At 44.3% G+C, this 23,579-nt stretch overlaps 1 protein-coding gene across 1 annotated transcript in view; it reads left to right on the plus strand.

The window, feature by feature from the left end:
* DOCK4 (dedicator of cytokinesis 4) overlaps positions 1 to 23,579 on the plus strand; it is an 826,344-nt gene that overhangs the window by 182,352 nt on the left and 620,413 nt on the right. The window contains exons 12-14 of the mRNA XM_070755516.1: positions 271 to 403; positions 7,640 to 7,728; positions 17,738 to 17,863. Of these exons, the coding sequence (XP_070611617.1) occupies positions 271 to 403; positions 7,640 to 7,728; positions 17,738 to 17,863 (348 nt within the window). The remainder of the gene's footprint in view (positions 1 to 270; positions 404 to 7,639; positions 7,729 to 17,737; positions 17,864 to 23,579) is intronic.

Below are 23,579 nucleotides of genomic sequence, written 5' to 3' on the forward strand. Positions count from 1 at the left end.
GGAAGAATGGAAGGCTCAATAGAGGGCTTATAGTGAACTGTAAATGCTCTTAAGTCTTAAGAAAAGTCAAATTTAAAATGCTGGGTCAGCATTTTAATGTAGGCATTTGTCTACTTTTCACACAATTAGGTCAATTCAGAAGGATACAGATTAAAGTTGCACTTCAATGTTGGCACAGTTAGCATATAATAAAATTATTAAATTAACTGCGGGTGGTACCAGATATGCATATACATTTATTTAGTGTATCTTGGTTTTTTGTTTTAACAGGCCGTATGGGAGCAGGTGAAAAGAAAACTTCTTGCAATATACAGTATCGGCGACCTTTTGGTTGTGCGGTCCTCAGTATAGCAGATCTACTGGCTGGTGATACAAAAGATGACGTTATTTTAAAAGTATATATGTAAGTATACATATATTTGTAGAATATTCCAACAATATTTAGATTACATTTTATTAATGAAATATAATCTGTAGACTCTTTCGTTTCAAGTTCTTTAAAAAAAATTTTTTTATTAATTTTTCATAAAAAGACAAACAAAACAAACAAACATTGAACATATACAGGGGCTACAATTGCCCCGCTCAAAATAGAAGTCTTTCTAATACAGAAAAGAAAACACTAAAATTTGTAAGATCAATACAGAGAATATAAAAATATTAATATTAAAACTTTTGTAAGAGAATCAATTCATATATATATTTCTTTCTATTCCATTCATTTAGTATTGTTTTTATTCAACCATATAAAAATCCTTTCCCAAATTTTATAAAAATCTGATTCTTCTTGATTATTTAACCGCCTCGTCATCATGTCCATCTCTGCACACTCTATGATTTTCTTTAGTATGTCATCCTCCTTGGGGATATCTTTTTCTTTCCATTTTTGTGCATATACAATCCTGGCGGCAACCAAGATATGAGTTATTAAATAATAAAGTTCCTTTTTATATTTTTGATTTGTTATACCTAGTAGAAAAAATTCTGGGGTTTTCCTAATCTCTTGAAGGGTAATTTCTTTTATCCATCTTTCTATTTTGTTCCAATAGAGTTTTGCTTTTTGGCAAGTCCACCACTGATGATAGTAAGAACCTATTTCTCTTTTACATTTCCAACAATTTGGAGATGTGTCTGGAAACATTTTCGAGATTCTATTGGGTAGCAAATGCCACCTGTAAAACATCTTAATCTGATTTTCTTTAAATGAAACTTATTTACGGTAGTTATTTTCCAGTTATATGTCCAGACTCTTTCCCAAGTATCTAAGTCAATTTCTTTTCCTAAATTTTTACACCAACTTATCATATTATCTTTTAAAAATCAAATCAGTAGTTTTAAAACTAATCAAATATTTATATACTTTTCCTATTAGTTTCCTCTGGTTTGTAATTAATGTGTTTCCTAAATAATTTTTCCCTTTCCTGAATATATATGTTTTGATGTCTTTTTGATATCTGGACTGAATCTGCATGTATTGCCACCAATCTATTGGTACTCCCTCATCTTGTAACTTTTGTCTAGATTTCAATTTCATTTGTTCATCTGTTAATTCTTTGTATTTTCATATCTTCCCTTCTTGAATTAAGTTAGGGTGGCAAATTGCATCTATTGGAGAAATCCATTCTGGAATTGTTAAGAAATGATCTTTTTTTATATCCTTCCAAACATCTAATAATGCTTTTCTCATTGGATGTTTCTTAAAATAAGAATATAAAGGCATGCCAGCCAAACATAAGGTCGTGGCCCTCCAAATTCAATAATCTTCTATTTTCCAAAGTTAGCCATTCCTTAATCCAAGATAAGGCTGCAGCCTGGTAGTATAACTTCCAGTTAGGGAGAGTGAGTCCTCCTCTTTCTTTAATATCTTCTAAAGCACTTAGTTTTATTCTCACCTTTTTCCCTTGCCATAAAAAATTCTTAACAATCTTTGTTACTTCTTTAAAAAAATTTCCTCCAGGATTTATCAGAATAACCTGGAATAAAAACAATACTTTCAGTAAAATATTCATCTTAATTGTTGAAATTCTCCCTATGAAGGATAATTGTAAATTATTCCAAATTTCTAAATCCTTTTTAATTTCACCAATGAATTTCATATACAGTGGTCCCCCGATTATCGCGAGGGTTCCGTTCCAGGACCCCTCGCGATGATCGGTTTTTCACGAAGTAGCAGTGCGGAAGTAAAAACACCATCTGCGCATGCGCAGATGGTGTTTTTACTTCCGCCGCAGCAGCGAGGAGCCGAAGATTGGGGTTTCCCCGCCGCCCACGCAAACTCCTCGCTGCTGCCGCGCCCGCCGCTTGTCCGCCCGCCGCTTGTCCGCCGCCTGCCTGCCCGCATGCCCGCCCTTCGCCCGCCCACGCCGTTCGCTCGCGCCGCTTCCCAGCTGAGTCCTGAAGCGAACTTCCGCGTTTGGCTTCAGGACTCAGCTGGGAAGCGGCGCTGGGGTTTCCCCGCCGCCCACGCAAACTCCTTGCTGATGCCCGCCGCTCGCCCTCCCGCCAGCAAGAAGGGGAAGACCCAGGGAAGCCGCCCAGCAGCTGATCTGCCCGGCGCCATCTACACATGTGTGGCCATAGAAAAAAGGGCGCGCATGCGCAGATGGTGTTTTTACTTCCGGGTTGAAAAATCGCGATATAGCGTTTCGCAATGATTGAGATCGCGAAACTCGGGGGACCACTGTAATTATCATTTTTTAGAGACATTGTTTTAGCTGTGACCCAAATAACTAAATATTTCATTTTCTTTACTATCTTCATATCCGTCAAATTTTCCAATTGTCTTATTTGTATATCTGTCATGTTCTTAATTAATATTTGTGTCTTATTTATATTAATTTTTAAGCCTGCAACACATCCATATTCTTCTATCAATTCTATTAAATTTGGGATTGATGTTATAGGATTTTTTACAATAAAAACCACATCATCAGCAAAAGCTTGAATTTTGTAAATTTCTTTCCCAATCTCTAATCCTTTAATTTTATTATTTGCTCTTATCTTTATTAACAAAACTTCCCAAGTTAAAATAAACAGTAATGGTGAAAGAGGACAACTCTGTCTAACACCTTTGAAAGTCTCAAAACTATCTAATTTTTCATTGTCCAATATAATTTTAGCTGTTTGATTTGAATATATCGCATTTATTATGTTAACAAATTTTGTTCCAAATTTCATTTTATTGAATTGCATTTTTATAAATGTCCAATCCACATTATCAAAGCCTTTTTTCGCATCCAAAAATACCAATGACATTTGTCTTTCTGGATGTTGTTCATAAAATTCTAATGTATTATTTACATTAATAATTACATTATTTTTTATTTGTCTGCTCAGCAGGAAGCCGTTCTGATCTTCATGTATTATTTCATTTAGAATTTTTTAAAGTCTAAATGCATAAATAGAAGTGAAAATTTTGTAATCTACATTTAATAAAGATATTGGTCTATAATTTTGTATTTTATCTTTTTCTGTATATTAAAGTTATTAGCGCCTCCGACCAAGATCTAGGAATTTTACCATCCATTATAATTCTATTAACATGTTTACAGTACATTACTTTCTATTTTGTAAAATTCAGCTGGCATGGCGTCCAGGTCTATAGTTTTATTATTTTTTTGTTTTTTTAAATTCAACTGAAGTTCAGCCATAGTAAAAGGGCCATTAAGCCTTCGTTGTTGTTCTTCTGACAGAAAAGGTAGATCTAATGAATTTAATTTTTTTTAAATCTCTTCTTTTATTTCTTCTTTTCTATATAAAGTCTTATAAAATTCCTCAACTATTTTTATTTTCTCTGTTCTAAATTTTGGCACTCCTTTGCTATCTACCAATTTCTTTATCATTTTTGATTCTCTATGTTTCCTTAATTGGAATGCTAACTATCGTCCCGGTTTATTTGCATGTTCGAAATATTCTTGTTTTGCTCTTTTAATTTTTTCAGCTATTTGTTCTTGTTCTATAAGATTTATTTTATGTTTAACCAGATCCCTTTTTCTTTTTATCTTTTCATCATATGAATTATTTTGTAATGCCATTTCTAAACCCTTTAGTTCTTTTTCTAATTGTTCATATTGTTTATTTTTTTCTCTTATTTTTTCTTGCAGTGTAAGAAATTGTTAATCCCCGAATATATGCCTAGGTTGTATCCCATAAATTTTGTGGAGATGTTTCTGAGTTTTTGTTGATTTTTTAAAAAAAATTCTAATTCTTTTTCCACCCATTCAATATATTGTGGGTCTCGTAAAACATTCCTATTCATTTGCCATTTAATTTGTTTCCTGTGTCCTTTCCAATAGATTACCAAAGGGTTGTGATCCGCCCAGGTATTCGTATCTATCTCAATATCTTTTATATATTCTGCAGTTTGTGTCGAAGCCCAAGCCATATCTATCCTTGTCCAAATTTTATGAGGATTTGAATAAAAAGTATACTGTCTAGTTTGAGGGTGTCGCTCCTGCCAAATATCTTTTAATAATAATTCTGAACTCATTTTCTGAAATGTTATTGGTAAAATTGTTTTCTTTTTCTTATCTTTCTTTTTGCCTGAATTATCCATTAATCTATTTGAAATTGCATTAAAATCACCTATTATAATCATATTTTCAATGGCCATCATTTATCTTCTCATGCAGTTGTTTATAAAATTATTTTTGGTTATCATTCGGTGCATAGATGGATACAATAACGAGAGGTTTCTGGTCTATTTTCAATTGTACAATTAAAATTCTACCATTCTGGTCAATATAAAGTTGTTTTGAATCTATTGAATTATCTATGTACATTGCAATACCTCTTTTTTTTTAATCTGCTAAACTGGTAAATATATTCCCTAATTTCGAATTGCATAATAATTTTCTATTAGTTTTTTTAATATGAACTTCTTGTAATATAATTATTTGTGCTCTTTGTTTTTTAAGTTTTGCAAATATTTGATTTCTTTTTCTTGGTTCATTTAATCCGTTCACATTGACAGAAAAGATTTTCGTATCCGCCAACATAACTATTTATAGTATTTTTCGGTATCCTTATATTCACGTAACCTGTTGCTTAAAATCAAATCTTGTTGGATCTGTGATTGTTTTCTTCTTGCACCTAAGGATTCCTCCTTCTCTTGGCTGGTTGCCCCCAACTCCTCTTCATTTCTTTTGGGGATTTCCTTACGCGGTTGTTCAGGTTTGTTGAGGCCACTTGTTTCAAAAAATTCTCTAGCCTCGTCGACATTCTCAAGCTTCACACTTGCACCTTGCCAATACAGTGAGAGACCTTCTGGAATTAGCCAGCAGAAGGTTATATTTTCCTTGATCAAAATTTTAGTCAGAAATAATATTCCCTTCTGCTTTCTCTGACTCTTCTTGGAACTTGTTTGAGATTTATAATTTCTTTCCCTTTAAAATCAAGTTTTTGATTTCTTGTCCATTTTAAAATATCATCTCTTATAGTCTTCCTTACAAACTTAATATGGACCTCCCTTGGTAGATTATGTTTTCTAACATAGCTTGTCTGTACTCTGTAAAGTTCGTCAATTTCTTTTATGAGTTCCTGAGGATCGACCTGAAGGATCTCTCCAATTATCTCTGTCATTTTTGCATTTAAATCTTCATCTTTTTCTTCTATAATATTCTGAAATCTCAAGCCGTAAGAAGCGCGTTGCAATTCTAAATGGGTTATTGCCTCGTCACATCCTCTATTGCAGTGTTTCCCAACCTTTTTTGAGCCACGGCCCATTATTCATATTTTCAAAATCCTGGGGAACATTGGGGGGGGGGCCCTAAAAAAAAGTTTGGACAAAAAAAATCTCTCTTCCTCCCTTTTGCTCTATTTCTCCTTCCCTCTTTCTCTCTCTTCCTTCCTTCCCTTCTTTCTCTCTCTCCATCCCTCTTTCTTCCTTCCTCTCTTTTTTGCTCTCTTTCTCTCTCCCTCCTTCCCCCTCTCTTGCTCTCTCTCTCTTGCTTTTTCTCTCTCTCTCTTTCTCTCTCTCTCTCTTTCTCTCTTGCTATCTTTCTTTCTCTCTCTCTCTGCCTCTTGCTATGTCTCTCTTTCTCTCTCTCTCTCTATCTCTGTCTCTCTTGTTATCTCTCTTTCTCTCTGTCTCTCTTGCTATCTCTCTTTCTCTCTCTCTCTGCCTCTCTCTCTGCCTCTCTTGCTATCTCTCTCTTTTTCTCTCTCTCTTGCTATCTCGCTTTCTTTCTCTCTTGTTACACCCCGCCAACAACAGCGGCATTGGGCAGTAGCCAGGGGTGGCGATAGAGCGGCTGACTGCGAGCAGGAGCCCTGATGGCAGCAGCTGGACGTGCTGCTGGATGCCATATATGCTGGCGCTGCGCTGGTCATGGGCGTGGGGCTGGCACCTCCGGCCCAGCCAGCCAGCGAGCCAGTGCCAGCCCCGCAGCGCCAGCATGTATGGCGTCAAGCAGCACATCCAACCGCCACCATCGGTACCTCCACCCTGGAGCTCCCTCTCGCCACCGCCATCTCCCTGCGACTGCCTGGGGCCGCTGCAGCCGGCACTCTCCCGCTCCCACTGCCAGTGCCCCCCGCCAAGCCCCAAAGGATGTTGGTTGCCGCCCCCGCCAGGGAAGCTCCAGCTGGGCGTGCCGCTGCCAGTGCCTCCACCCTGGAGCTCTTGCCACCAGCTACTACCTGGGGCCGCTGCTGATGGTGCTCTCCTGCTCTTGCTGCCGGGGCCCTCCTGGCGAGCCCCAAAGGACACTTGCTGTTCTCCTTTTTCCCACCTTCCTTCTTTGGGGCCCAGCAGGAGAGCACCGGAAACAGCGGCATCGGGCAGTAGCCGGGGGACAGTTGCGAGTGGGAGCTCCAGGTCGGAGGCACCAGCACCGGCAGCGCCCCGCCCAGCTGGAGCTTCCCTAGGAGCTTCGCGGCACACCATGACCATGCACACTGGTTGGGAAATGCTGCTCTGTTGATTATGATGCTGCAATCCTCAAATTCATCCATTCTCTGCTCTATGTTGTCCATTTTTCCTTCAACTGTCTTAATCCTTTGTTCATTCTCTTTCAAGGTTTGTTGTATTTCTACAATTTTCCCATCTAATTCTTTCATCTTTTCCTTCATTTCGCCTGTATCAACTTTCAAGTCGCCCATTTCAGCTTTCAGGTCGCCCATTTCAGCTTTCAAATCTTCATGCTGCTGTCTTGCTTCTTTTCTATTGATATCGATAGAAATCTGAGTTTTCTGCATAAAATCTTGCATAACTACTAATGTGTCTTGAATTGTTTGCAGAGTTGGTTGTGGTTGGGCTTTTTCCTTTTCTTCCTCTTTTTTCTTTTGCCAACATACTTGTTATCATTTTTTGTTGAACTGGTGATGCCAGTGGAGATGCCTGAGGTGTTAAAGATGTAGGTTAAAGTCTGGTTTTTTAGATTTTTTATGTTGGTGGATGTACTTGACATCCTGTGTATGGGCAGCAGTAAGGCGGCAGACCTCCTCTTCTAAGGCCAAAGCCTTTTTGATGTCCTCAGGTAGGCATGCAACATCTGGACTCGGCACAGTGGAGGTAGCGTTTACAGTGCTGTCCATAGCTGCAAGAGACTGGGTGGAAAGCTCGAAAAAAGCTTTTATTTTTCTTATTGATATAGCATTAACTTCTCATCAATGTTTTACAGTGTTTCTTTTTTTACAGGTGTAACACAGAGAGTGACTGGTTTCAAATTCATGAAAGCATCATAAAAAAACTAAATGCCCGCTATAACCTGACAGGACCCAATGCTGGTAAATATATTTTCTGGTTTTGTTTGCAAAACAGCTCTTTGCTTTGCATGTGTTACAAAACATATGGTTCCTGTTCATCTTGGAAGCTGTTTAGGGAACAGTTAGGATAGATTAGGGAATCATTGTTCCTGATTTTTAAAATTGAGCATTTTGTAACTTTATTTTTATAAACAAGTGGTTTTCTTCAGATATTTTCTAAAACTCTCTCACAGTTTTCTTCACATGTCACACTTTGGAAAAATTATTGTAGAGTGTTTTGGTTGACTTTTATTCAATTGTTTGGTAATATTTTTATTGAAGATTGTTGAAATATATAATAGAAACAAAATAAAAATAGGGAAACGAGAGGAAAAGAAAAGGGAAGAGAGGTATGGGATAAATATGAAAAAACATTTATTTTCAACATTATATAGTGCAATAAAAGGCAAAATAATATTGCAACCTCATTTTTTTACTTTTACATATTTAATAAACTAATTTCTAAACAAATCCAATCAGCAAAATCCAGTCAGAATTTCATTTTTCCTATTTCAAGCACAATCTAGAAGCAGTTTCCAAGTAGAAAAAAAAACTAGATACAGTGGTACCTCGAGATACGAGTTTAATTCGTTCCGGACCTGGGCTCTTAAGTCGAGCAGCTCTTATCTCGAACGACTTTTCCCCATAGGAATTAATGTAAATAATTTTAATTGGTTCCAGACCTCAAAAAACTCACAAAGTTAGTCTAAATTATGCAGAAAGACATGTTTTTAATGAAGAAATGTACATGTACATATAAATGAATAATGAAGTTTCTTTCACTTAACTTGTAAACTTTCTTAAACTTTTAAATTTACATATGTTCAACTTCTCTGCCACCCAATCCTGTAGGACAGAGGTCCCCAACCCTTTTTGCACCAGGGACCGGCTTTAAGCGATCAAGAGAGGAATGGGTGAATGAATGGACGGAGGGTGGGAAGGAAGGAAGGAAAGAGGGAAGGGACAGGAACAGAGGAAGGAAGCAAGGAAACTTATGAAAGGGGAGAGTAAGAGAGGAATGAGTGAAGGGAGGGAGGGAGGGAAGAAGGTGGGAAGGAGAAAGAAAAGAAGAAATAGAGGAAGGGAAGGTAAAAGAGAGAAAGAAAAAGAGCAAGAAAGAAAGCTGCAAGCACCCCCCGAGCCCCCCAGGCCGGCTGCAACCTTTTAAAACACGCGCGCCGCTTCGCAGCTGTCTCCTGAAGCCGAACGCAGAAGTTAGCGTTCGGCTTCAGGAGACAGCTCCTTGGCGCTTGTATCTCAAATTTGGGCTTGTAAGTAGAACAAAAATATCTCTCCCCTCCCAGCTCTTATCTCGAGTTGCTCTTAAGTAGAGCAGCTCTTATGTCGGGGTTCCACTGTATATTCATTTCTTTGATTAAAATACTTAATTTAGCCATCTCTGCTAGCTCTATCATTTTTTCCATTTATTCTGCCACTGTGGGAATTTTTGCATATATAAAATTCTTGCTACAGTCAATGTAGTAAAAATAATGAAGTTCCTTCTCCAGTAATTCTAAAAGAAAAGCTTCTGGTTTCAGCGTTATATTCATTTTAAGAATCTTCGCAATTGAAGCATACATCTGTGACAAATTATATACTATAATGTTGAGAAGTCTGTTTGTGACTTAGTAAATATTAGCAAACAGCAGCTCTGATGTGAAAATATCAATGCAGATTGTTATCTAAAATAAAGCGAAAATTAAGATTGGCTCTTCTAGTTCAGTATTAATATAACTTAAAATAAACTCAGGAAATCAAATCTTAAGAATTTTTTTTTTGCTCAGTAAGAATTGCTCACTTAATTTTAATCAGAGTTTGACAGTGGGGAAAAAGTATTTTGAAGTTCAAATGGTCTGAGTATACCGTATTTTTCGCTCTGTAAGACGCACCTGCTGATAAGACGCACCTAGATTTTAGAGGAGGAAAATAGAAAAAAAATATTTTGAGCCAAAAAGGGGAGAGGAAGAGAGGAAGGAGTGAAAGAAGGGAGTGAGGGAGGAAAGAAGGGAGGAAGGAAAAGGAAAGCAAGAAATGGAGGGAGGAAAGGAAGGAAGGAAGGAAAGAAAGAAAGAAAGAAAGGGGGAAGGAACAGGAACAGAGGAAGGAAGCAAGGAAACTTATGAAAGGGAAGAGTAAGAGAGGAAGGACTGAAGGGAGGGAGGGAGGGAAGAAGGTAGGAAGGAGAAAGAAAAGAAGAAATAGAGGAAGGGAAGGTAAAAGAGAGAAAGAAAAAGAGCAAGAAAGAAAGCAAGAAAGAGAGAAAGAAAGAAAATGAAAGAGAAATAAAAATAGAGAGGGGGAATGAAAGAAATGGAAGGAGGGAAGGAAGGAGAGAAAGCAAGAGAAAGAAAGAAAGCAAGAGAAAGAAAAAGAATGAAAGAGCAAGAGAGCAAGAGAGAAAAAGAAAGAAAGGCAACTTCAAAGAAAGGCTCACTGAGCATCTCTCACTCTCTCTCTTTCTATCCCTCTTTCTTTCTTTCTATTCCTTTCTCTCTCTCCTCTTCCTTTATCTCCTCTCTCTCCCTCCCTCTCTCTTTCTCTCCCCCCTCTCTCCCCCTTTCCCTCTCTCTTTCTCTCTCTCCCTCTCTTGCTATCTCTCCCCCCTCTCCCTCTCTCTTTCTCTCCCCCCTTTCCCTCTCTCTTTCTCTCCCTCTCTTGCTATCTCTCCCCCCTCTCCCACTCTCTTTCTCCCTCTCCCTCTCTTTCTCTCTCTCCCCCTCTCTCTCCCCCCCCTTTCTCTCAATCTCTCTTTCTCACTATCTTGCTGTCTGTTGCTCTCACTCACTCTCGTTCTCTCTCCGTTCTTCTCAGCGGTGACGCGCGCACGCCCTGCCCGCCTCACCTTTGCCGAGAGCAGTTTCGTCCCGGGCTCTCAGCAAGGGGGTTGTAGGAGAGGCGGGGCCGGTGGCAAAGGTGATATTCAATGTCGGGGGCGCACGGGCGGTTGCACGCGCTCCCTATCTCCCTGCTAGCCCACTCGGAATATTCAAAATAAGAAAAACCTTCACCGGCAAAGGCTTTTCTTATTTTGAATATTCCGAGTGGGCTAGCAGGGAGATAGGGAGCGCGCGCAACCGCCCATGCGCCCCCGACATTGAATATCGCCTTCGCCGGCCTCCGCTGAGAAAAGCCTTTGCCGGCATTTCCTCTCGGCGTCAAGGAGGTGCAGCGGCGGGCGGAGAGAGGGAAGGGGGGGGCAGCGGCGTCCCTCCTGGCCTTGGCGGGCTGCCCGACCCTCCCCACCTCCTGCAAACGCGGCGGGCGGCAGGGGGAGAGCGAGGAGCCCGTTCCGGCGGGCGCGGGGCTTGGCTGGCTGGCTGGCTGGCTGGCGGGGGAGCGCCGCTGGTGGTGTGGAGGGAGACCCTCCTCCGGGAGGGAGGGGGCCAGGCAGCAGCTAGCCAGCCAGCCGGCGGGATGGCGCTTCCAAGTTCGCAGCCTCCCCCCCCCTCCCTGCCTGCATCTTCGCTCCATAAGACGGGGCTGATTTTTCATCCTACTTTGGGAGGAAAAAAACTGCGTCTTATGGAGCGAAAAATACGGTATGTAAAACCATGTAACACCAACACTCCGCAGTCTGCATTGGTTGCTGATCAGTTTCCGGTCACAATTCAAAGTGTTGGTCATTACCTATAAAGCCCTTCATGGCACCGGACCAGGGTATCTACGAGACCGCCTTCTGCCGCACGAATCCCAGCGACCGTTTAGGTCCCACAGAGTGGGCCTTCTCCGGGTCCCGTCAACAAAACAATGTTGTTTGGTAGGGCCCAGGGGAAAAGCCTTCTCTGTGGCGGCCCCGACCCTCTGGAATCAACTCCCCCCAGAGATTAGAATTGCCCCCACCCTCCTTGCCTTTCATAAGCTCCTTAAAACCCACTTCTGTTGTCAGGCATGGGGGAATTGAGACATTCTTTCCCCCTAAGCCTTTATAATTTATGCATGGTATGTTTGTTTGTATGGATGTTAGTTTTATAATAAGGGTATTTTAGTTGTTTTTAGTATTGGATTTGCACTATGTTTTTTATTACTGTTGTTAGCCGCCCCGAGTCTACGGAGAGGGGTGGCATACAAATCCAATAAATAAATAAATATGCAGGGGAAACTCGAAAAATTAGAATATCGTGCAAACGTTCATTTATTTCAGTAATGTAACTTAAAAGGTGAAACTTAATATATGAGATATTCATAACTTGCAAGGCAAGATAGTTCAAGCCATGATTTGTCATAATTGTGTTGATTATGGGGTACAGCTCATGAAAACCCCAAATCCCCATCTCAGAAATTTAGAATATTACATATGATCAATAAAAAAGGATTGTACATAGAACAATATAGGACTTCTGACAAGTATAAGCATGCATATGTACTCAGTATTTCGTTTGGGCCCCTTTTGCAGCAATTACTGCCTCAATGTGGTGTGGCATGGATGCTATTAGCCTGTGACACTGCTGAGGTGCTATGGAAGACCAGGATGCTTCAATAGTGGCTTTCAGCTCTTCTGCATTGTTCCGTGTCATGTCTCTCATTTTTCTCTTGGCAATGCCTCATAGATTCTCTATGGGGTTTGGTCAGGCGAGTTTGCTGGCCAATCAATGACAATAATCTCACAGTCATTGAAGCAGGTTTTGGTGCTTTGGGCAGTGGGGGAAGGTGACAAGCCCTGCTAGAATATTTAAGTCACTATCCCCATAAAACTTGTATGTGGATGGAAGCATGGAGTGCTCCAAAATCTTCCGGTAGACAGCTGCATTGACCCTGGACTTAATGAAGCACAGTGGACAAATACCAGCAAATGACATGGCTCCTCAAATCAACACAGACTGTGTAAACATTACACTGTACCGCAAGCATCTTGCAGTGTGTGCCTCTCCATTCTTTCTCCATACTCTGGGTCATTGGTTTCCAAATGAGATGCAAAGATTTCCACAGTCTCACAAAGGGTTGGAGTAATATGCGTGTATCTTGGTACATCTGCTATGGCTTGTGCAGCTGCTTTTTGAACCAGCTGTACTCTCTGAATGTTTTTCAGGGATGGCCCCATATACAGTGTGTTGCAATAGTCAAGGCATGAGGTGATGAGGGTGTGAGTGACTGTGTGAAGTGCCTCCTAGTCTAGGTAGGATCGCAACTATTAGACACACTTGCACCACAGCTGAGAGATGTTGCTCTAACATCAGCTGATGATCTAGGAGGACACTCAAATTGTGAACCCTATCTAAGGGGGTTATTTCTCCCCCCCAGTGCCAAACATGGACAAAAGATATAGTTCTTGGGGGACAGGACCCACAGCCACTCAGTCTTGTCGGGGTTGAGCTTTAGCCTGTTGACTTTCATCCATGCCCTCACGGCTTCCAGGCACCAGCACATCACTTCCACCACTTCGCTGAACTGACACGGTGGAAATGTACAGCTAAATATCACCAGTGTACTGCTGGTACTTCACCTCGTGCCATCAAATGATCACACCTAGCAGTTTCATGTAGATGTTGAACAGGAGAGGAGAGAGGATTGAACCCAGTGGCACCCCACAAAGGAGGGGCTCTGTCCTCCCACTAACACCAACTGTGACCAGCCGGAGAGGTAGGAGAAGAATCACTGTAAAACTGTGTCTCCCACGTCCAGCACCTCCAGCTGTCGCAGAAGGATACCATGGTCAGTGGTATCAAATGCTGCTGAGAGGTCAAGAAGCAGCAGGATAGAGGAGTGAACCCTATCCTGGACCTGCCAAAGATCATCTATCAGTGTGACCAAAGTGGTTTCCATGCTGTAAACAGGTCTGAAATCAGATTGAAATGGGTCTAAATAATCTGTTTCTTCCAAGGACTGCAGGAGTTGGAGCGCCACCACTTTCTCCACAACCTTACCCACAAAGGGCAGGTTGGAGACTGAATGATAGTTGTTCTTAAAGAGGGGCCTCACAACTGCTTCCTTTAATGGTTGTGGAAAGGACCCCTCACTCAAAGAGGTGTTGACTAACACCTGGAGCCAGCCTTGTGTCACCTCACTGCTGGCTGAAACCAGCCAAGAAGAGCACAGGTCCAACAAACAAGTGGAGGCGCTCATCACTCCCACAGCCTTGTCCACTTCATCAGGAGTCACAGGATCAAACTTGTCCCACACAACAGGACTAAGATTTGCCCCAGTCATCTCAGTTGACATTGCCCAATTAGAGTCCAGGTCCACTTAGATCTAAGCAATTTTATCCATCAGAAACTGAACAAATTCCTCAGCTCTGTCTTGTGAGGGATCCTCTGTTCTCTCCACATTAAGAAAAGATTGGGTCACCCTAAACAGGGCGGTCGGGTGAGAATCTGCGAACACAATAAGAATGGGAAAATGCGAACATCCCCCCCCCCATATCACCGCTAGATAAGTCCTAATGTAGGCTCTTACCAGTGTTCAGTCAAACTTGTATTTACTGGCTCTCCATTATTGCTCCAAACATTGCCTCTGGTGTTTCATCTTCCGGAGCTCCTCGGTAAACCAAGGAGCCTTTCAGGATTCGTCATGTCGATGAAATTGCAAAGGCGCAAACCGGTCTAGTGCCCCCTATGCTGCCTTGTTCCAGGCAGACATCAGGGACTCTGCCAGATTGTGGACAACGGAGTCAGGTGTCTCCCCAAGCTCCCTCTGGAACCCTTCTGGGTCCATTAGGCACCTGGGGCAGAACCACTTAATCAGCTCTGTCTCCCTGCAGTGGAGGTGTCTTGAAGTCCAGCTTCAGCAGGATGACAAACAGCTTGTTTGGGTCTAGATGCTTTAGTGCTGGTTCGGCAGAAAAGAGCCATTTAAGTTTTTCAAATGCCACCTGACATTCTATAATCCATTCTAATGGTTGATTTTTTTTACACAGCAAGTTTATGAGGAGTAGGGCAATCTGTGCAAATGTAGGAAGGAACTGCAAACCCTAGAAAGCTCTACAGTTGCTTCCTGGTTCATGATGCCATTTAAGTTTTTCTAATGCCACCTGACACTCCATACTTTCTCTGAGTCAATTTCAATCCCTCATGGGAGATTCTGTAGCTCAAAAAATTAAATTTGCCCTTATGAAATTCACATTTGGACAGTTTTGCATACAACCGAGGAGCACAGTGTTTCTGTAAGATTGCTCTAACCCAGTGGTTCTCAACCTTTCTAATGCCGCAGCCACTTAATATAGTTCCTCATGTTGTGATGACCCCCAACCATAAGTCTACCATCAATTCTCCCAACAGAGTTTTAAGCTGACTGGCAGGAAAGTGACCCCCACCTGATTGTAAAAGTATGTTCCAGGGTGCCAGAATAGAAGCATTAGTTCCTAACACCATAGGAAATTTGTCTTTTCCCATGGTCTTAGGCAACCTCTGTGAAACAGTCATTTGACCCCCAAAGGGGTCCTGACCCCCCAGGTTGAGAACCACTGTTCTAACCAGTTTTATGTGTTCAGCTTTCATTTGGGAGTAGATTAAAATTTTATTAGTTGGACTTGTATGCCGCCCCTCTCCGAAGATGTCATCCAAGTAGACCAGAAAGTTTTTGTATAGGTGTTCATGCAAAACCTCATTTATCACTTGCATGAAGACTGCAGGCTGGTCAGGAGCACCCTAAACTAGAAGCAGCCAAGTGGGCAGTTGATGACAAGTTTCCTATTTGTCTCTTTCTCTGATCCTAATGCAATAGCAAGCCTCCCAGAAATCCAGCTTGTTGAAGATACTTCCCTGAACAGATGGGCTAGCGAGTCTTTCATGAGTGGGAGGGGATACAAGTTTTCCACATGAACTGTGTTGAGAGATCTATAATTTATGCAGAGATATAAGTACCCATATTTCATTTCTCTAAATAGTACCTGGGCGGCCATTCAGGGTCTGGCTGATTGGTGCTGTGAGCCGCCCCGAGTCTGCGGAGAGGGGCGTCATACAAATCTAAATAATAAATAAATAAATAATAAATAATACCCTGAGCCAAGTTCTTGTCAATGAATGTACAAAATTTGCCTAGCTCTCTTGGAGTAGGAGCTTCGATTTTGTTTGCTTGGGCCCTGGGACAATTTCAATGATGCAATCTGGGGGCAGGTAGGGGAAAAGCTCATCTTCTTTTCACCGAAAACTTCCCTTAGGTACCAATACTTTTTTAGAATGGCCAGTACAGGTCTCCCTTGTACTGCGGTTTCCACCTCTTGATACAAAACTCCCTTGTAAAATGTTCCTTCAGGGACAGCTAGTAGGGGTCTATCTTGCCCTGCAGTTCCTCCCTCCTAATGTCTAACTCCTTTACTTAGGTGCTCGTGGCTGCATTTGGATTTTCTATGTGGCAGGAATTTTAACAGTACTGTACATTTCTCTAGTCCATCCAAGGATGGACAAGATATTAGCCTATCACTTCAGCCAGACTAGCCCCAGGACCAGGGGTATTTCCATCCCTGGGGCAACTATAAAACTGGATCTCTTCCACCTCTTGCCATCATGACACTTGTTTTGGTTTTGGTTGATGTCCATCTCCTCAGCTACACATGTTATGGAGATGAACAGCCTCCCCTGCAATGCATGCATAGTACAGGTCATTATTCAAGCCATCCTTGAAGTAACTCATGAGGATTTCCTCTGGCCAATCAAGTCGCAGGCCAGGTCTCAAAATTTCTTGGTGTACTCTGCCGCTTATCTGCACTTCTGCCTCATGATTCTGATGCGGTCTTTGGCTTTCCAATCAACTAAGTGATTCTCAAATCAAGGCAGGGCAGTCATGAATTAATTAAAATTCCTCAGCTCCAGAACAATGGCATTGTGAAGGGTTATTATCCATCTGGCTACTAGGTCCAGAGTAACAGTTCAGACCTTCATCCCTTTGGTGGAGATTTCATATCCATGTTTATTTATTTATTATTCATGCTTCAGGGACTATATATTCCTGCATATAGGTGAGAACCTGGGCTAGGAAAAATCCCAGCTGTTGAGGATCTCCGTTGAATTTAACACTGAGGATGGGGCTTCCACCTGTGAGGGGCTGCATCATATCTCAGCTTCAGGGCATTTTCTGCTCCTGTTTGGGTTCCCATTGTTGCTGCTGCCCTGTGCAGGTAGCAATATCAGCAAGGTTTTTTGCTTCCACATATGCATCCTAGCAAAATGCCTTGCCAAAACACAGGTACATGTGTCTCTGTGTGAGATTTTGCTACCTACACAAGTGCAGAAAACAAAATTGTGTGCAACCCCCAAGCCACAAAGCTGCATGCTGGCAGGAACCCACTACTGTACAGTGTGTGAGTGTGTGTGTGAAAGAGAGAGAGAGCGAGAGAGCGAGAACACACCACTACTGATTCGAGATTGAACTCTCTCTCTCTCTCTCTCCAATGGCAGCAGGGGCACTTCTCACTTGGCTACTTTCCTTCTTTCTTTGTTTCTTCCTGCATCCCACCCCACCTACCAGAGGCTCCTGAGTTCTCTCTGCAATTTACCCAATCCCCCTCTCTCTTGGTCTCTCTCTCAATCTTTCTTTCTCTCTTCCTCTATCTATCTCTTTCTCTGTGTGTCTTTGTTCTCTCTTTCTCTCTCCCTCTTGTTTTCTTTCTCTCTCCCTCTCTCTCCAATGGCAGCAGGGGCACTTCTCACTTGGCTACTTCCTTTCTTTCTTTGTTTCTTCCTGCATCCCACCCCACCCACCAGAGGCCCCTGAATTCTCTCCCCAATCCCCATAGGCATCACTCACATGAGCAACATCAATCTGGCCATGCCCCAGGGCACATCCAGTCAGCCATGACCACCCTGGCCACGTCTCTCTTCCCCTTCTGGCCCCCGAAGGACAACCACAATGCTGATCCAGCCCACAATGAAATTGAATTTGACACCCCTGCTCTAGCAGATGGATGCTGGTCAGATTCATTATGATTAATGTATCTTTAGTATTGTATGCTTCTTGTTTGAGTTTCTTCACTTCCCATGTTAGTTGATAAACATGAAGAGTGTTCGAATCTTTAAAGTAACAACCTACTGACTGTCATCTATTTTTCTCTTGTTTGTAGGACTAGCTGTCTCTCTTCAACTACTCCATGGAGACATTGAACAAATCAGGAGAGACTACACATCCATGTTTACCCATGGGGTATCAATAGTAAGGAAGTTGGGCTTTTCCAATATTATTATGCCAGGTATGTTATAAGAAAATCCTATCTTAACACAAATATTTAAGTGTGAGTAACTTTGTTTGGTTATTTATGAAGGCTTCAATGCCACTTCACTTGCATCTTTAAATGGTTTACAAGCAGAAAACATGCAGTAACCCTAGACAAATATAAAGTAATAACCTGGTAATAATCCTTCTATATAAAAGCCAAATTCACTCACACATCATCACGAAATCTCCAGAACCCTAGAACCTATAAAATCTGGCATGTAGGTATGTTCTCCTTGGTTTCTTGCTAAGAAATGATTTTTCAAAATGACCATTAGATCATTAATATTTCTTATATGCAGTATATAAGAATATATACTGATGCTAAGGAGATAGATGTTCTACTCCCCCTCCCCACCTGAAAAGAACTCTGTTCCCACTGCCATGGGCATGTCCAGCATGTGACTCATCTGGCCTGCGGCCTGAGAGTTTAGACATTCTATTCCCCCTCCCCACCTGAAACGGTGAGAAAGGGATAAGATAGGAAAGGTTTCTGTTGGGCAAGCCTGAGGAAGAGAAGGGGATAGGAAAGCTCAATGTGGCCAGCCTGAGGGAGAGAAGGGGATAAGATAGGAGAAGCTTCTGTGGGGCAAGCCTGATGGAGAGAAGGGGAGAGGAGAGGCCAATAGTAACTACTCATTAATTTTAAAGCTTTAACTGTCAATTTATCAAGCCCGATTAGATGTGGGTTCCTCCCAGTTTGGACCGGTCCTACAGAACTGGTAGTAACCTGAAATCCGCAATGACCCAGGCCTGCCACACCCCTGAGTCGGTTCTCTTTTAGTCCTGCACATATGCAGAGTGTCATTTCCAGGAAGTGATGTGTGCAAGCGAAGCTAATGAATGCCCACAAAATGTGCACTTCCATCACAATGCGAACTGGTGGGGAACGTAAGTAGAACCCACCCCTGAGTCTGATCACATAGTTTCATAACAAAGCATGGGTATACAGCTCTTAGTAATTTACCAATGTGTGCTATTGTCCAAAGAATAACCAAACATTTCAGCAACCAAATTCTCTTTGAAGTGTGCTGTTACAAATTATCTTAAACAGCAGTAACCAAGATATTGCTGATGGGAGGACATTCCATAAGAGAGGAGCTCCTGTAGAAAATATTAATTTCCAAGTTTCTTTTCATTGTACTTTATGTTGGATGGGGAATATTATAAGATATTATCTATGGAGACTTCTGGGTTCAATGCCACGTCGCTGAGGAACAGCCTCCAATTTCTCTGAGGGCTGCTTTGTCTTTTCACATTTCTTTTTCAGTAGTCTTAGGGCAATTGCTGACTTGCAGAGCTGGCAATTTGAAGGGGAAAACCTAGTGAATCTGAAGGAGGTCAGCAGACCCCTCCAGGCAGCAAGGAAATCCCCAAGACTGATGACAAAGAAACTGGCTATTCGCCGGTCTGAAGATGTGGTGATCTGAGGCAATTAAAGGAAGCAACTGAAAACCCCCGGAGTGCCTTCTTCAGGGCCTTCTCTCCCCTTGGGGGGGAGCTTTTCTCCTGTTGGCTTCTCAGGAGGTCCACTTCCACCTCTGCCGCCAACTCAAACCATCTGCTGAGGTTTCTAGGGGTTGCTCTGGCTCTGCAGTGCTAGTAAACCTCATCATCCAATCCATCCATGAAATATTCCATCAGGATATTCATTGGGTACTGTTGTGATTCAGCCTGAGGCTCCTCAGGGACCGGCTGCGTCTCTGCTGGATCCATGCCCAGAGGAGAAAGACAGTGAACAGGAGGGGGAGGACCAGGCAGACGGGGGAGAGGAAAGTCAGGAAGTGGAGGAGGAGGGAGAGCAGCCTGAGAGCCCTGGGGGGGGGGGGGCTCTCCCCAGCTAGTAGCCTGGACTCATTGGATGAAGAAGCACAGGCTATAATTGACATGAGACAGCGACGTGCAGCTCAGAAACGGGACCAATTAGAAAGGTATTTGCATCACTGAATTGGCAACAGCTGGGTTTGGGTGTGGTTCTCCTCAGCAGGGTTTAAAAGGCAGGCCCGCCCTTGCAGCCTTGTGGAGCGTTATCAACTGGAAGTTCTGTGACCCTGCTTCGCTTCTCGGCGTCTCTGATCTTGGCTTGTGGCCTAGAAGTCTGGAAGACTTGGGGGAGGCGTGGGTTTTGTTATCTCCAGCGTTGTTTTTGATGGCCTTCGTGAAACCTCTGTGAAGTTCCAGCGTGTTCCTGTCTGTAAGAACAGTTTCTGTTACCTGTGTTTGCTTTGAATTATATAAACTGCCTTTGCTTTTTACCAGTGTGTCTGGATTTTCTTTTTGGTTGGTGTTGGCTTCTGGAGGGACCCAGACAGAACAGTATAACGCTCCACCAACCACCAGACACCTGGTTCACAGTTTGGGGGTGGTTTGTTTGTTTTTTCTTCCTGCTCATTGCTGCTGGTTCCTTGTTTGGCATTTTTGCTTTTTGGGTTCCTGTTTTTGCCTTCCACCATGGCAGTTTCTGCAGCTGACATGCAGGCTGTGTTTGATGAGTTGCGCAGGGACATTGCGCAGTTGACCCAGACGGTCCTGGTGTTACAACGCCAGGTGGAGGATTTGTCCCACCAGCCAGCCCCACCCCAGGCGCCCCCTGTGGTACCTCCTCCAGCGCCTTTGCCGCGGAGGAAATGTTTCGTGGCAATGCCGGAAAAGTTCTGGGGGGACCGGCGGCTGTTTTCTGTGTTCCTGAGCCAAGTGCAGCTGTTTATAAACGCCCAGATGGTGCACTTTCCTGGAGATGACCACAAGGTGGCGTTTCTTTGTAGCTTGTTGGCTGGCCCTGCAGCGTCGTGGGTGGCACCTTACCTGGCTCGAGATGACCCTCTACTTCAGAACTTTACTGCTTTCTGTGACCAGCTGCGTCATCAATTCGCAGACCCGGTGCAAGAGCAGATGGCCACATGGGCGCTGAAGCAACTGCACCAGGGTTCGCGCCCCCTGGCGGACTACATGGCTGACTTTCGGTCCCTGGCTGGGCAGGTCCAATGGAATGAGGCTGCCCTGCTCGAGGCCTTTCAGGATGGATTATCGGACACTATGTTGGATGAGCTGGTGCATGAGGTGCTGCCCAGCACTCTGGACGCTTTGGAGCAGCATTACCTGGCGATAGAGGCCAGGCTGTTGGCCAGGGAAGTCTGCCGAGCAGGACGGTCCAACCCCCATGCTTCAGGCGTCCCGCTGACACCTGTTCCGCGGCGGGGATTGTCGATCGTAGGAACTCCGGCTCCGGTCCCTGCGCCCCGCCGTTTTCAACCCGCGCTGCCTCCACGCCTGATGGATCGTGTTTCCGCCGGGGAGCCGATGGACGTGAGTTATGCACGACCCCGCCAGACCCCGGAGGAACGGGGGCATCGGCGGGCGTCCGGGTTGTGTTTCTATTACGGGGCCCCGGGACATTTTGCTGTGGTTTGTCCCCACAAGAGGCGGAGCACGGTGGCTGCCGCCGTTCCAGTACCCTCCAGCTCTCCCATGCTTCCAGTGGCTTCCCCCGTTCAGTTCCAGGAGACAACCCCTTGGGTCCCTGTCCCTGTCATGGACTCTGTGATGGCGGGGCCTTCGTCTGGATGTCCTCAGTCGCCGGAACGGTCGGGAAACGAGGGGGGCCCAGCTTGGTGGCAACACTAGGCCGGGCAGGGATCCCACTTTCTCCTGACTCCACGGCTACCGACTCCAGACCGTTTCGACACCTGACGCTCTCTGTGACCCTGCATATTGCTCAACGGACTCGGACTTATCCAGCGTTGGCCCTCGTGGATTCGGGGGTGATGACAAATTTCTTGGACGAAGCCTTTGCCCACCGCCATTCCTTGCCCCTTTGTCCTGTCATCCCACCGTTAACGGTTGAGACCATCGATAGACGGGTGTTGCTGGCTGGTCCCATCCATTTCCAGACCCTGCCGGTGCGGATGTGCATTGGAACTCATGAGGAGGCCCTGCAGTTTTATGTCACCAAGGGGCTTCATTTTCCCCTCGTGCTGGGGTTGTCGTGGCTGCGCGCACATGACCCGCATGTGGTGTGGTCCCAGAACCTGGTAATATTCTCCAGTTTGCAATGTGTGGACCACCACCGACATGTGTGCGCAGCCCACGGCCCAGTAGTTCCTGTGATCCAGTTACCCCATTGCCTTGAGGAGTTCGCTGATGTTTTTAACAAGAAGGAGGCGGATCGGCTACCACCGCATCGGATGTACGACTGCGCCATAGACCTGATCCCTGACGCCAAGCTCCCAGCTGGTCGTTTGTACTCCATGTCAGAGCTGGAGCTTGTGGCTCTCAAGGAGTTTATTGAGAAGAATTTGGCCAAGGGATTTATTCGGCCATCCAAGTCCCCTTTGTCTGCCCCTGTTTTGTTCGTGAAGAAGAAAACGGGCGATCTTCGCCTCTGCTGTGACTATCGGCGCCTTAACGCCATCACGGTGCGGAATAGGTACCCCTTGCCCTTGATCCCTGAACTCATGGACCGGTTGCGGACGGCAACGGTGTTCACCAAAATTGATTTGCACAGTGCGTACAATTTGGTCCGGATGCGGGCCGGGGATGAGTGGAAGACAGCGTTCGGCACGCGTTACGGCCACTTTGAATACACTGTGATGCCCTTTCGCCTCACCAATGCCCCGGCCGTATTTCAACATCTGATGAATGATGTGTTCCGGGACATGTCGGACCATTTCATTGTGATTTACCTTGATGACATTTTGGTGTATTCCCCGAACCATGCCATGCACTTGGGCCATTTGCGCCGGGTCCTGCTCCGGTTACGGGAGCAGCATTTGTATGCCAAGCTGGAGAAGTGCCAATTCTTCCAGACTACCGTCGAATTCCTTGGGCACATTTTATCTCCAGGTGGCATTTCCATGGACCCGGGCAAAGTGGCCGCACTTCAGTCTTGGCAACCTCCATGATGGGTGAAAGACGTACAACGTCTCCTGGGGTTTGCGAACTACTATCGAACTTTTATTCCGGGGTATGCCACGTTAACCACGCCCTTGACTCAGTTGTTACAAAAACAAGTCCCGTTTGGTTGGGGGGGGCGGAACAGCGGGCTTTTGATGCCCTGAAAGCGGCGTTCATGGCGGAACCACTTCTGCGCCATCCTGATCCCGCTCGGCCGTTTGTGGTGGAAACAGACGCCTCGGACGTAGCGGTTGGCGCAGTGCTCCTCCAAGCCCATCATCCCGGTGACATTCTGTTTCTGTGTGCCTACTTCTCCCGCAAATTGTCACCCTCGGAGAGAAATTATACAATTTGGGAGAAGGAACTCTTAGCAGTGAAGGCCGCCTTTGAGCATTGGCGGCATTACCTGGAGGGGACCCGTCACCAGATTGAAGTACGGACGGACCACCAGAACATCGAGTATCTTCAGACGGCTTGGAAATTGAACCAGAGACAGATCCGCTGGTCCTTCTTTTTCACGCGGTTCGATTTCCGCATCATGTACACTCCCAGTGCCCAGAACCCTCGAGCGGACGCATTGTCTTGCAAGCCGGAGTACACTCACCCGAAGGAGCCGGCTCCTCTTCAGACGGTTCTTCCCCCTGCAGCTTTGGCTGCGACCCAGGACCCAGTGGACTTGCGTCGCCGTTTACGGGAGGCGCAGCGGGGGGATGGGTTCGTAGCGCAGAGGGTGTGGGAGTTAACACCCAATTTCCCCTGGACATTCCAAGACAGTCTGCTCCGGTACCGGGGGCAGCTGT

Source organism: Erythrolamprus reginae, chromosome 6, assembly GCF_031021105.1.
Source record: "Erythrolamprus reginae isolate rEryReg1 chromosome 6, rEryReg1.hap1, whole genome shotgun sequence".
Lineage (NCBI taxonomy): Eukaryota > Metazoa > Chordata > Lepidosauria > Squamata > Dipsadidae > Erythrolamprus > Erythrolamprus reginae.